Genomic DNA, 12,710 nt, shown 5'->3' with positions numbered 1-12,710 from the left:
CAAATATAAACATTTTTATTTTATAAAAAGCCGAAGTAAAGAAAGAAAAGTGAAAAACGAAGAAATAAACAGAGCGGTGACACCGAAGTGCACTATGAAGGGATCATGGTCGGAATGAAACACAGCCTAGTTCAGCTTTTCCCGCCCACGCGTTTACTAACAGGCTGATTGGCTCTCTGCTAGTCGATGGGCGGGACTTCTCGTGAATTCTACCTCACTGCGTCATTCCCGCCGAACGGTTCTGACTAACCGTGCTGAGGGAACCGGTTCTAACCAGTTCTAACGGTTCCCGAACCGTCTTCATATGGAAATCACTGTAGAACCGTTACTGACGGTAACCAGAACCGTTCCACACTGCAGTGGAAACAGAGTTGTTCAGACTCCCGAGGGTTCCTCAGTGAGTGCAGATGTCGGTGGTGTGGTCGGTGGAGGAGACTCTGGCTCTGCTGGGGGTCTGGTCGGACAGTCGGATCCAGGATCAGCTGGAGGGGATGAAGAGGAATGAGAAGGTCTATCAGACCATATCTGAGCTGCTGGCCGGTCGGGGGATCCAGCGCTCCTCCAAACAGTGCAGAGATAAGATCAAGAAGCTCAAATACACCTACCGCATGCACAGGGACAAGAAGAACCGGAGCGGCCGCAGGAAGGACCGCTTATACCAGGCTCTGGACCGGGTCCTGGGCTCCTGTGGTTCTGTCGGTTCTGTAGATCCAGATCCAGCTCGCCTCTCTCCGGTACAGGTGGAGCTGGGGGAGGACGGGATGGAGCAGGACCAGCAGGGTGAGATGTTCAGTACATCTGATGTTCTCCAACTGTTCCATCTGAACCAACCACTCACTCACTTATTCAACCTGATCACGGGCGCGCTGGGTCTAGACCAACCAGTAACACTTGGTACTAAATGCAAAGCATTACCTGTTTACTAACTCACAACACAGCCAATCCACCTTCCGCATGGTTTTGTGAGGTGGAGAGAACCCAGATTATCTAAATGAAGCCAGTGTGGACACACAGAGAACATGCAGCTCTCCTCACACACAGTAATTACACTATAGGATCGAACCCGGGTCCTAAGGACCTAAGAGCTTAACTTAATGCATGTTTGGAGCAGCTTGTTTGTTTACATTCAATTCAATTCCTATAAAGAGCCATTTCTCCACGTCTTATTGGTGCAGGTACATCATTAAGGTATGGGAAAGCTCAGACCCTCAGCTCATCGTTTATTTTACTTTTAATCATAAAAATATCAGTGGAAATTATTTTATTTTATTTTTCTAATTGTTTGAACAGCTTTTAAATGAACCTCAGACCTCAGGCAGGACTGATGATTGATAATGGGTGGAGAATCATAAATATGTGGACATGGTTGGTTTTGAAAGGAACAATCCGATATGTAAATATATATGATGAGGTTACCACTGCATTGTCCTGGTCAGGGTCGCAGTGGGTCCTGTATCACTGGACGAACTTCACCCAGACAGGACACCAGTTTACCTCAGGACATTGGCCACCACTCCACCCCACTCTCACAGAGACAGAGCCAATCACGTCTGTATGTACACGTCCGACCGGTCGATAGCACTGTTGAGGGTTCCGACCCTGGATCCCAGCACTAGTGGGCTAGTGCAATTTAACCGCTGCACCACCTGAGTGCTCTGATGAGTGATTTCTCTATCAAACTGGGGCTTCATACAATGTGATCATTATTTTTAATCAACCGCTTTGTCCTGGTCAAGGTTGCAGTGGGTCTGGTTACACTGGGAAACACTGGGCGCAAGATGTGAAGCCTTTTTTATATATGTGAAACTTTTTTTTTACAGATGTGAAACTTTACAGAAAACATTTTTACAGATGTGAAACTTTACAGGAGTAAAACTTTTTTTACATATGTGAAACTTTACAGAAAACTTTTTTACAGATGTGAAACTTTACAGTAGTAAAACTTTTTTACAGATGTGAAACTTTACAGAAGTAAAACTTTTTTACAGGGGTGAATTTTCTTTACAGATGTGAAACTTTACAGGAGTAAAACTTTTTTACAGATGTGAAACTTTACAGAAGCAAAACTTTTTTACAGGTGTGAAACTTTACAGAAGTAAAACTTTTTTACAGGTGTGAAGCTTTTCTTTACAGATGTGAAACTTTACAGAAGTAAACCTTTTTTTTTTTTACAGATGTGAAACTTTACAGATGTAAAATTTTCTTCTTTACAGATGTTGTAAAGTCCCAGAGCCCTGCTGACAGTTTGAATAACAGTGGACACTCCGAATCAGAAGCCAGCGTCCCATCATCACCTGTACCTGCTGCATCCACACAGAAGGAGGCGCCACCTGTTCCACCCACATTACAGACCCCGCCCACCCCCGCCACACCTGATGGCCAGGCTCAGACCAGCCACGCCAGCAGCACCAGCAGACGCTCCGTTCTGGGTAAGATCGTTCAGTCTGTGTAATAAATACAACATGATGGTGGTGCGGCAGTACAGGGCGGTACAGAGCGGTCACTCACAGACCGTAATTATGAAAAATTTGGGACATGAGACGCCTGAGACGCGACCTCTCTCCTCCTGGTTTGTGCAGGAAGGCAGCGGCACCAGCAGACCATCCACACGGAGTTCCTGGCGTACCTGCGGGAGTCGGACGCCGCTCACCTGACCCTGCTGGAGGCGCAGCACAGGCGCTGGATGGAGAGCCGAGAGGCGGACCGGGCGGCCGAGGCGGTTCAGGCGGCCGAGAGATTGCGGGTGGACGAGACCTTTAATAATCAGTTCATCTCTGTGTTCGGACAGTTCGTCCAGGTTCTCAGAGACGCTCGCTCACAAACACACGCCGAGATCCCACCGGACTGAATCCACGAGCATGATGGGAAAAATAATTAAAGCACTTATATTTCTAACATCTGTTTTATTTGATTTATTTATTAATTAATTATATTATTAATAGGCGGAGGCTGGCACAGGCCTCATCCGAGAAGGCTGAACGCATCTTTTCACCAGACAGAGCTGTAATATGTACGGAGGAACACACTACACCTTCTGTACTCCTCCACCACTTTTACTGATACATCAACCAGCCAGCAGGAGGCGCTGTTGCAGCAGAGAGATATGGCTGGTTTGTATGTAGATTGGCGGCACACAGTACGGGGCAGGACGAGCTTTAATAAGGATGCCGTGATCAAACACGGGTTTATCATATCATGCATGAGAGACGGTGTTACAGGGTCAATCCTAAATAAATTCCATCCTGGTCAGGGTTGCAGTGGGTCTGGGACTCAAGCTCATTTAATCAAAGGGGCAGTTTTAAGCACCCAGTCACCCTTTTCCTTATTTGGCAGGAAATCAGTGTATACACAAGGGAAAGGAACATGCAAAACTCATGTTTTAAGTTCTGATCAAGGAGAGTCAGATCACCACAGACCCCCTCCGACGAGTCCACGCCGCTTCTGATCACCTACCAGCGTTGGGTTGCATTGTGTACAGAGTCGCGCTCCACAAGCCCCAGAGATCCGTCCGACCTTCCCTCCATCAATCACGTCTCGTGTGAATGCGCCGGTGCTGAAGGGAATACGGTATTCCAACATCAAGCATCTTCAGCATTAAGAAGTGTTAGGAAACAATAAAGAAGTAAAACTAAAGGGCAGATTTTATTGTATTTATTGATGTGTAACTGTTAGTAATTGTATGTTTATATTATATTTGTGTTATTTTCAGTGTTTAAGTGTCAAAAACAACCTCATTATTTTACATGAGACTAAAATATCTGCAGCTCCACGGGACCATGGACGCATTAACAGGTTCTCCAAACATCCTTATGGGAAAAAATACCTCAAAACTCAACGTCTTTAAAACTCAACATCACTCCCAGAACCGACTGACGTCCAGTTTCAGGGTACCACTGTACTAAAGTTTTGGGGGCCTAAAAGTGGCACAGAATAAGTGAAATAAAAGACAACACGCCAGCATAGAACTGTTTATTTACTGAACCTGGACCCTCGAGCATCAAACTAAATAACGTCACGTCTTTATTTAAACTCGCTGCTGTGGCAGAAATGTCGCGCGAGTCCATCACGTACACGACTGGTGTCTGAAGTCTCCAGCGCCGCAGGTTCCGCCTCAGGCTGATCCGGTACCGGAGCGTCGGACCAGTCCGAGACGTACTCCTCACCGCGCCCCTCACACAGGTTGTGTAGAACGCAGCACGCCACCACCATCTGCGTGGCGAACTCCACATCGCAGTTATTCCGCTTCAGGAGGCACCGCCAGCGCCCCCTCAGTCTGCTAAACGCAGTATCCACCGCCCCCTTCACCCCGCTGATCCTGGCGTTGAAGATCAGCTGCTGTTCGCTCAACCCGCCGCCACCGTCGGCGTCAGTAAACGGCGTCACCAGCCACGACTGAGCCGGGTACGAGGCGTCTCCGATTATAAAATATCCCACCTCCTCTCCTCCGATGGTCCTGCTCTGTGAGGGAAACATCTCAGCGCTGTTCATGAGCCGCCACAACGGGGACAGACGCAGAGCGCTGGCATCGTCTAGGCCGCCCGGGCGCCCGGCGCTGACATCCCAAAACCACGCCCTTCCACCGACCACGGCCTGCAGGAGAACGGAGTGCCAGCCGCTCTGATTGATGTACTCATCCTGGTACTCTCTGGGCACGGTTATAGGAATGTGCACCCTTCCAATGGTGCCAACGCACTGCGGTACCCCCCACGTTCTCTCAAACTCCTCTGCCAGCTCCGCAAAGCCCTGCGCGGAGGGTACGGCGATGACCTCACGCTGCAGGACATCAGCCACGGCTATACAGAACTCCTTAGTGCAGCGCCACACGGTGGTTATACCCACCCCGAAGAGACGGGAGATGGTCCTGTACTCGGCGTTGGTGCCCAGCTTCCACAGGGCGATGGCGACTCTTTTGCGGTGAGGGACACAGCAGCGGAACTGCGTGTCCTCCTTCTCCATGGCAGGACGGAGACGGTTGCAGAGGTGCAGGTAGGTCTGTTCCGACATCCGGAAGTTCTCGAGCCACTGGCTGAGCGAGAAGCGAGGAACGCACCGATCCCACCAGTCTGTGGAGCGCCGGCGGGTCCACGCCACCGGGGGGCGCCTGATGGACTGCAGCACCCGAAAGAGCTGGAAAACATCAGAGAGGGTTAGTGCACTCGGTCACTCATTCATTCATCTTCATTAACCACTTCATCCTGATCAAGAACCATGTGGCACCCTGAGCAGAGCGCCAATCCACCTTTCGCATATTTTATGAGGTGGTGGTACTCCTGCAGACATTTACATTTACATTTTCAGCATTTAGCAGACGCTTTTATCCAAAGCGACTTACACACTGAGCGGAACACAATGAGCAATTGAGGGTTAAGGGCCTTGCTCAGGGACCCAACAGTGGCAACTTGGTGGTGGCGGGGCTTGAACCGGCAACCTTCTGTTTACTAGTCCAGTACCTTAACCACTGAGCTATCACTGGCCCTGAGACATGAGGAGAACATGTCAAACTCATCACAGACAATGATCAAAGGTGAGTAACAAGACCACGCCAGTGGGTAGCACTGTCGCCTCACTGCAAGAAGGTCCTGGGTTCGGTTCCCAGGTGGCACATTCCAGGTCTCTTCTGTGTGGAGTTTGCATGTTCTCCCCGTGTCTGTGTGGGTTTCCTCCGGGTGCTCCGGTTTCCTCCCACAGTACAAAGACATTGCAGTCAGGTTAACTGGAGATACTGTGATGCCCTGGCAACCTGTCTAGGGTGTTTCCTATCTTTCGGTCAGTGGATTGGACCCACCGTGACCCTGACCAGGATAAAGCGTTGGTAAAACAGACAATAAATGAAGACATTTACATTTTTGGCAGTTAGGAGACGCTGTTATCCAAAGTGACTTACAGTACTGGGACAGTTTACAGTCTGAGCAATTGAGGGTGAAGGGCCTTGCTCAAGGGCCCAACAGTGGCAACTTAGCAGAAATGGGGCTTGAACTGGCAACCTTCTGGTTACTAGTCCAGGCCCTAACTGCTGAGCTACCGCATAAATAAATGATAATAATAATAATTACTACATGAATGTTGCCAGTTTACTTAATAAGGGCTCAGTGGTTAAGGTACTGGCCTAGTAATCAGAAGGTTGTTGGTTCAAATTTTATCCCTGCCACTATTGGGCCCCTGAGCAAGGCCCCTAACCCTCAAATGCTTGAACTGTATCAATTCCCAGTTGGATAAAAGCATCTGCTATATGTAATAAATGTAAATACAAAATAAACGTGCATTAGTTCCGACCCGCCCGGGGGGCACAAACTTCTGCTCACATCTGTAACCTCCAGCTGCATGTAAACGTGTAGAACAGTATTCCGTACACACACTGATCAGATCAGATCGATAAAGAGCTGATTATTGATGATCGATTACTTTAAGCGCGCGTGCTCGCCGGTACAGCGTGTACTGCGTGAGCGCGCGCAGGTACGCGCGTTCCTCCCTCTCGCTCCGGACCCGCCGCCTCCGGATCGCCTCGTTACTGCGCTTCAGTCTGCTCTGCTGCACATAAACATACAGGAACACCAGGAACAAGCCCAGGAACACCTCCACCTCCTCCATAGTGCTGTCCCACACACACACACACACACACACACTCACACACACACACACACACGAACCGCACACGCAGACTCAGTGCGTCACTCACACGCGTCAGGCTGTAGTTCTTCATCCTTACTAACCAACTCCTTCAAACAAACAGCAATCAGAGATATTCATATTGTACTACTATAGAATTTTACTTATATGGAATTGTACTTATATAGAATTTTACTTATATGGGATTTTATTTCTATAGAATTTTACTACTATAGAATTTTACTTATATCGAGTGGTATTCATTTAGAATCTTGTTCCTATAGAATTTTACTACTATAAAATTTCATTCCTATAGAATTTTACTACTATAGAATTTTACTTATATTGAGTGGTATTCATTTAGAATCTTGTTCCTATAGAATTTTACTACTATAAAATTTCATTCCTATAGAATTTTACTACTATAGAATTTTACTTATATAGAGTGGTATTCATTTAGAATCTTGTTCCTATAGAATTTTACTACTATAAAATTTCATTCCTATAGAATTTTACTACTATAGAATTTTACTTATATAGAGTGGTATTCATTTAGAATCTTGTTCCTATAGAATTTTACTACTATAAAATTTTATTCCTATAGAATTTTACTTATATAGAATTTTACTTATATGGAACTTGATTTCTATAGAATTGTACTTATATGGAATTTTATTTCTATAGAATTTTACTTATATGGAATTTTATTTCTATAGAATTTTACTTATATGGAATTTTATTTTTATATAATTTTATTATTATATAATTTTATTATTATATAATTTTATTTCTAAAAAATGTTATTCCTGTATAATTGTAAACTTTTACACGGGTGCCGCACAGCAACGTGGGTCCTCTCTGGTCTCTGGACTGTGTGGAGTTTGGTATGTTCTCTTGACTTTTATGTCGGGTTTTCTCTCCCAGTTTTTAAGAATTTAGATTGCGGAGCGCCTGATGATTTTGGATATTATCAGAATCAGAGCCACCGCGACCCTGACCGAAACGAAGCGGTTAGTGTGGAGCGTTCTGATTCTCATCAGACTCGATGTGGTTTAATGTACATCGGAAATCGGATTCCAGCATTATATTTACATTTGTAGTCCTGAGCAGGAACTTCTATTAGAACCAGTTAATAATTGGCATTAAATACACTGGTTGAGAAGTGGTTCAGGGGTCTTGCTCAGGGGCCCAACAGGCTGATGGTGGGATTTGAACCCTCCAGTAGATGAAGCACTGAAGCAGCAATTCCCTCTTATTTATTTATTTATTTATTTATTTATTTATTTAATAGAAGCTAAACGTTAAAATAAACACTCGCTGTCGACTGTACACGATTCACTACAATTCCCATGATGCAACGATACAAAGTTGAAGTGTGATGTAATTTCCGGCTCAGTGCTGCATTGTGGGAGCGCGAAAACGTTACTTATACTCACGCTGCTGCGGCTAGCACAAAGGCTTCATCTTTACTACAGTAACACAGGTAAATCTATACATTTATCTTCTTTATAAGTATTAAATGCAGGTTTTAATTCTTAGAGCAAGTGTATGTAAAAGCAAAATGTCAGTAAAAGTTTTTGTTTGAAGTTTTGTATTTGCATGCACTTAAGCTAAGCTAGCATGTTTGCTAGGTGTTAGCATGTAGCTAACAGAATCTCATTCATTTAGTCTCGGTGTTCCGTACTTTCATTTACTGTTTCTGCTTTATATCCAATATTTGATCAAGATTATTACGTTTTATTACTAAAGTAAAGTTTACTTTTTGCTCCTGAGGTGTTAAACTGTAATTATGTTTAATTCTCAGTGTTTGACTCGCTGTACGGAATAGTGTTAATGTTAACAGTAATCCGTGCACTTCCTCATTTATTTATCTGTTCAGTATTTATATTTTTATTATTCATTCCTTCTGCTTTTCAAATGAATTCAAATTAATTTACCACTGATTAACATAATTCTGCTTTAAAAACGTCACTGGTTGCAGATAAACGTGGTTTGGGAAACATGACTGTAGGGATCTCTGCTCCATAGCGCTTTTGATAGCCTGCTTCTGAAGCTGTAATGTGTTGTGATCTTTTTTAAGGTCTGTACTTTAGTAATCAAAACATTAATGTTTTTTATTATCTTCTTTGCTGCAGAGATCTTAAGGATGTCCATCGGCGTTCCCATCAAGGTTCTGCATGAAGCAGAGGGCCACATCGTGACCTGTGAGACCAACACTGGTGAGGTGTACCGGGGGAAGCTGATCGAAGCTGAAGATAACATGAACTGTCAGGTACGCAGGAAATAATGCTCAGGCTACATTAACATCTGGTCAAACTCATCCAAGCATTAATCAGTGCTGATTGTCAATGAAGCGGTTTAAATCACACTGCCATCAGATACCTGAGCAGAGAAAACATTAAATGAATGCTGAGCTCAGATTTGTACGATTCCTACTTGGTCAGTACAACGGAACCTTCAAACTGGACCTCAGTGGGTTCTGGGAGGGGTGTTGAGTTTTAAAGATGTTGAGTTTCGAGCTATTTTCCCCATAAGGATGTTTGGGGGAACCTGTTAATGCGTCCATGGTCCCGTGGAGCTGCAGATATTTTAGTCTCATGTAAAATAATGAGGTTGTTTTTGACACTTAAACACTGAAAATAACACAAATATAATATAAACACACTGAAATACAATTACTAACAGTTACACATCAATAAAAATACAATAAAAGCTGCACTTTAGTTTTACTTCTTTATTGTTTCCTGACGCTTCTTAATGCTGGAGATGCTCGATGTTGGAATACCGTATTCCCTTCAGCACCAGCGCATTCACATGAGAAGTGACAGAACCGCTGTTGTGCCGCTGTGCCGTTATTTCCTATGAAGTGTGACAGCGGTGCACAAAAGTAGTAAAACAGCGAGTGAGGAATGTGATTAGTGGAGGAACTTATGAGCAGTAATAATGAAGAGAAGTTTAGTGCTCCTGTCTCCTTCTTTTACTACATTAAACCACTTTAAGCTTTATTTTCAACCAGAAGCGTTTTAGACTCTGGGAGAAGCTGATTCTGATTCTCAGCATTTCTCAGAAGCTGGAGCTGTAACACAAGTTTAAAAGTGAAACAGGGAGGAGAATCCAGATAAACACAGATACACGTGGAGCTGTAACCCTGGATCTGCACCTTATTCCACACTGATGCAGATTCAGATCAGATTCACACGCTGGTGATGGTTTACTGATCAAGACGAGCGCCGAACAAAGTGACAGTTCATTGTTAACTTATTATTGTTCTGTGGAAATATTAGTGTTACATGACGATGGAATTGGGTGGAAACAGGTGCCTCATACACTTAAGACACCTGAAAGACGCTGAATCTGCTTTGTTTGTGTCCCTCATGTCGTTTACCCGGTGCACCTTTAACCAATAGAACCACTGTGTGCACCTGAAATAGCGCCTCCGTGTGGGCTGTTGGGTGACTCTAACCTTGACCTTTCTCTCATTCCAGATGTCGAACATCACAGTAACGTATCGGGACGGCAGGGTGGCACAGCTGGAGCAGGTCTACATCCGGGGCAGTAAAATCCGCTTCCTGATCCTGCCGGACATGCTGAAGAACGCGCCCATGTTAAAGAGCGTGAAGAATAAAAACCAGGGTGCCGGAGCTGGCAGGGGCAAAGCTGCCATCCTCAAAGCTCAAGGTAGTGTACACGTGACTGCTTACATTTTTGATGTTTCTTTAAGGCTGCAACTAACTGGGAACCTGAATCCAATCAAGTAAAAGTTTAAGTTCACGGAGATGCTGATCAGCAGTTTTTGTCTATAATTAAATGTCCTTAAATCACCCACCGATAAACCATGTCCACCAACTTGTCATCCACCATTCCACTATCACCATTATCAAATTATGTTTATCTTATTAGTTGGGTTACTGTAATGACGTCTGCACGAATGCGAGTCCCAAATGTGTCTGGTGGAAGCTGTGACCAGGGTTTCTTAACTTTATGCTACAAATAAAGCAAAAGGGGGACAGGCTTTTTTAGGGTTGTGATGGGGTAGGGTCATCAGATGTTAGCATGGTCACTCAAACCCTTCTCCACCCCCAGTACCATGCTGTCCAGGCAGGGCTGACATTATCATGCAGGAGCTTGACCAGACAGCAGAGGTCGCTCTGCAATGTGACGATAACATTTTAACCTTTCCTTCCCATAAAGATGCAGCCAATCCTCTGTCTGGATACCCGGCTGGTCGATAGCACAGCTGAGACTCAAGCTTGAGATCTCAGTAGTGGTGGAAAGTGTTTTAATCCACTGCACCTCCTTCTCTCTACTTGTAGTGTTCACAAACAGAAAATAGTCTGTCATTTCAAACGCTTTAGGACTCCACTGAAACACAGGGAGTGCTATTAACTCCAGATTGAGAGAAAATTCAAGAGAGAAGTTTAAGAGCTCAGTTAACATATTTGGAAAGTCACACACATTACCAGAAACTCGAATACTGAGGTGCAGAGATCTTCAGCCCGGCTTAGGTCAGTGTTTAGGCCCATCAGACCAACCAAAAATATGTTAAAGCTTTTGGACAAGGGTAAACCAAAACTGTTCTTACTTGGGACATAACAGCAACTGTAAAACGTGGTGGTGGTGGTAGTGTGATGATGCTGTGCTTTATGTCTGGACCCAAACCTGGAACTTGCTTTATTTAGAAAATGTAGCTTTATACTGTGATGTGATATCAGTCCATGAGCTGACAGCAATTAGGTTATCTTAGAAGTCAAGCTTAAGCTAAGGGTTCTGCTGCTGTTGGGTCCTTGAGAAAGGCCCTTAACCCTCAATTGCTCAGATTGTATACTGTACAGTACTGTAGTTCGCTTTGGATAAAGGCAACTGCTAAATGCTGTAAATGTAAATGTCAAAGCCCAGTGTTCAGTGGGTACAGTTAGCTGTTTCTGAGGGAGGGGGGTGGATGATCCCAGTGGTCAGTGGGAGGATGCAGTAATGTGGTTTTTGTGTTGCGATCGTTGGCACTGGTGTGGTGTTGTGTGTGTGTGTGTGTTCTGATTGGTTTTCTCCGTTTCTCCTGCAGTGGCGGCGAGAGGTCGAGGACGAGGCGGCCCCGGAGGAAGAGGAAACATCTTCCAGAAAAGACGATAGTTCGATTCCCAGCTCGTTTCTGTACAGTCGCTTGTTTTCCTGATTCCATTTGATACGATTTTTTTCTCTTTTTTGTTTTGAACCGGGTGTGATTGTGATTACACAGTGACGGAGAGTTTTTCATGTTTTTCTTTTGTTTTGAGGAGACGTTTCAGTGCGAGTGTGTGAACATTCATTTGGACTTTGATTATTTGATTTGGGTTCATTAAACGTGTCTGAAGCTCTTTAATAAAGATTTTTTAAAACACGATGCAGCTGAAGTTCTGTTACTTCATCCAAATACAGATTTACACGATCACTCTAACCACCATACACACGGGTAAAGTGAGCAGATCGACCCACCACTTAACGTTTAAAGACCAAATCTATTATTCAGCCTTGATTATAGCCATAGCAGTTGACGTGGTGTAAAGAATCAAACGACAACAAGGGGTCATGGGGGTGTTAATAGTGTGAGCACAGGAATGTTGCTTTTATTTAATATCTATTTTTTAAAGCGGTTGATTGTTTATTAAGCATAAATTGGGATTAAAATTGGCCACCACTGCTTATGGTGCCTGATCTTAACTCTTAGACTGAAGTCTAAAAAAGTGCCTGGTGATTTTGGTTTAATAGTAAGGATTAGTGTGTTGTAAGCGGCAGTGTCTCAATTTGCATCGCTCACTCGTTAGTGTACTTTGGTTTAATTCAGACCTCTAGCAGACAGGATATGGTTATCAGTAAGAATCAGTATATGAGATGTGATTCCTCACTTTAATTATGATGTTGTGTAGGACTGATAGTGTGACTGTACTGGAGCAGAAATCTCTGCACAGGAGGATGAAGTGAAGAACGCCGTGTTGGACCCGAACTTTCTGCCGTTACCCATCGAAAAGGATTCAAACAGGTACAACAGTGCAGCCAAACAGCTCCATCAGAACTGAAGCAAACAGACTGGTCACATTTTTAAATCTGGAACCTTTTTAACAGTGTGTCGA

The 12,710-nt window shown here is 44.4% G+C and overlaps 3 protein-coding genes and 1 long non-coding RNA gene across 4 annotated transcripts; 2 read left to right on the top strand and 2 right to left on the bottom strand.

The window, feature by feature from the left end:
- On the bottom strand, nt 1–693 carry LOC134330526 (uncharacterized). The gene is made up of 2 exons (XR_010015012.1): nt 606–693; nt 1–482 (listed from the first exon to the last, which is right to left on the bottom strand). It is a non-coding gene; the product is annotated as an uncharacterized LOC134330526 (long non-coding RNA).
- Nucleotides 302–2,895, top strand: LOC134330525 (zinc finger and SCAN domain-containing protein 29-like). The gene is made up of 3 exons (XM_063011695.1): nt 302–780; nt 2,214–2,429; nt 2,580–2,895. Exons 1-3 carry the CDS (start codon nt 408–410, stop codon nt 2,846–2,848), a joined length of 858 nt encoding a protein of 285 aa, XP_062867765.1. The 5' UTR covers nt 302–407; the 3' UTR covers nt 2,849–2,895.
- Nucleotides 2,896–3,954: 1,059 nt separating this feature from the next.
- Nucleotides 3,955–6,600, bottom strand: LOC134330491 (uncharacterized). Its single transcript, XM_063011651.1, has 2 exons — nt 6,403–6,600; nt 3,955–5,127 (listed from the first exon to the last, which is right to left on the bottom strand). Exons 1-2 carry the CDS (start codon nt 6,586–6,588, stop codon nt 4,021–4,023), a joined length of 1,293 nt encoding a protein of 430 aa, XP_062867721.1. The 5' UTR covers nt 6,589–6,600; the 3' UTR covers nt 3,955–4,020.
- Nucleotides 6,601–8,015: 1,415 nt separating this feature from the next.
- Nucleotides 8,016–11,983, top strand: snrpd3l (small nuclear ribonucleoprotein D3 polypeptide, like). The gene is made up of 4 exons (XM_063011767.1): nt 8,016–8,089; nt 8,742–8,878; nt 10,092–10,284; nt 11,666–11,983. The coding sequence occupies exons 2-4, from the start codon at nt 8,753–8,755 to the stop codon at nt 11,731–11,733; spliced, it is 387 nt and encodes a 128-aa protein (XP_062867837.1). The 5' UTR covers nt 8,016–8,089; nt 8,742–8,752; the 3' UTR covers nt 11,734–11,983.
- Nucleotides 11,984–12,710: the final 727 nt, after the last annotated feature.

Source organism: Trichomycterus rosablanca, chromosome 16, assembly GCF_030014385.1.
Source record: "Trichomycterus rosablanca isolate fTriRos1 chromosome 16, fTriRos1.hap1, whole genome shotgun sequence".
In the NCBI taxonomy this organism is placed as follows: domain Eukaryota; kingdom Metazoa; phylum Chordata; class Actinopteri; order Siluriformes; family Trichomycteridae; genus Trichomycterus; species Trichomycterus rosablanca.
The sequence above is the reverse complement of the archived record's forward strand: the minus strand, read 5'-3'. Positions and strand labels throughout refer to the sequence as shown.

What these genes read in the sequence shown, in the direction of transcription:
- LOC134330491 (XM_063011651.1), bottom strand. Translation starts at nt 6,588, where the DNA reads ATGGAGGAGGTGGAGGTGTTCCTGGGCTTGTTCCTGGTGTTCCTGTAT. An exon ending in GGCGAGCACGCGCGCTTAAA is followed by an intron (nt 5,128 to 6,402) that starts GTAATCGATCAT and finishes GATGTTTTCCAG; the next exon opens with CTCTTTCGGGTGCTGCAGTC.
- LOC134330525 (XM_063011695.1), top strand. Translation starts at nt 408, where the DNA reads ATGTCGGTGGTGTGGTCGGTGGAGGAGACTCTGGCTCTGCTGGGGGTC. An exon ending in GATGGAGCAGGACCAGCAGG is followed by an intron (nt 781 to 2,213) that starts GTGAGATGTTCA and finishes TCTTCTTTACAG; the next exon opens with ATGTTGTAAAGTCCCAGAGC. An exon ending in CAGCAGACGCTCCGTTCTGG is followed by an intron (nt 2,430 to 2,579) that starts GTAAGATCGTTC and finishes TGGTTTGTGCAG; the next exon opens with GAAGGCAGCGGCACCAGCAG.
- snrpd3l (XM_063011767.1), top strand. Translation starts at nt 8,753, where the DNA reads ATGTCCATCGGCGTTCCCATCAAGGTTCTGCATGAAGCAGAGGGCCAC. An exon ending in AAGATAACATGAACTGTCAG is followed by an intron (nt 8,879 to 10,091) that starts GTACGCAGGAAA and finishes CTCTCATTCCAG; the next exon opens with ATGTCGAACATCACAGTAAC. An exon ending in TGCCATCCTCAAAGCTCAAG is followed by an intron (nt 10,285 to 11,665) that starts GTAGTGTACACG and finishes TTTCTCCTGCAG; the next exon opens with TGGCGGCGAGAGGTCGAGGA.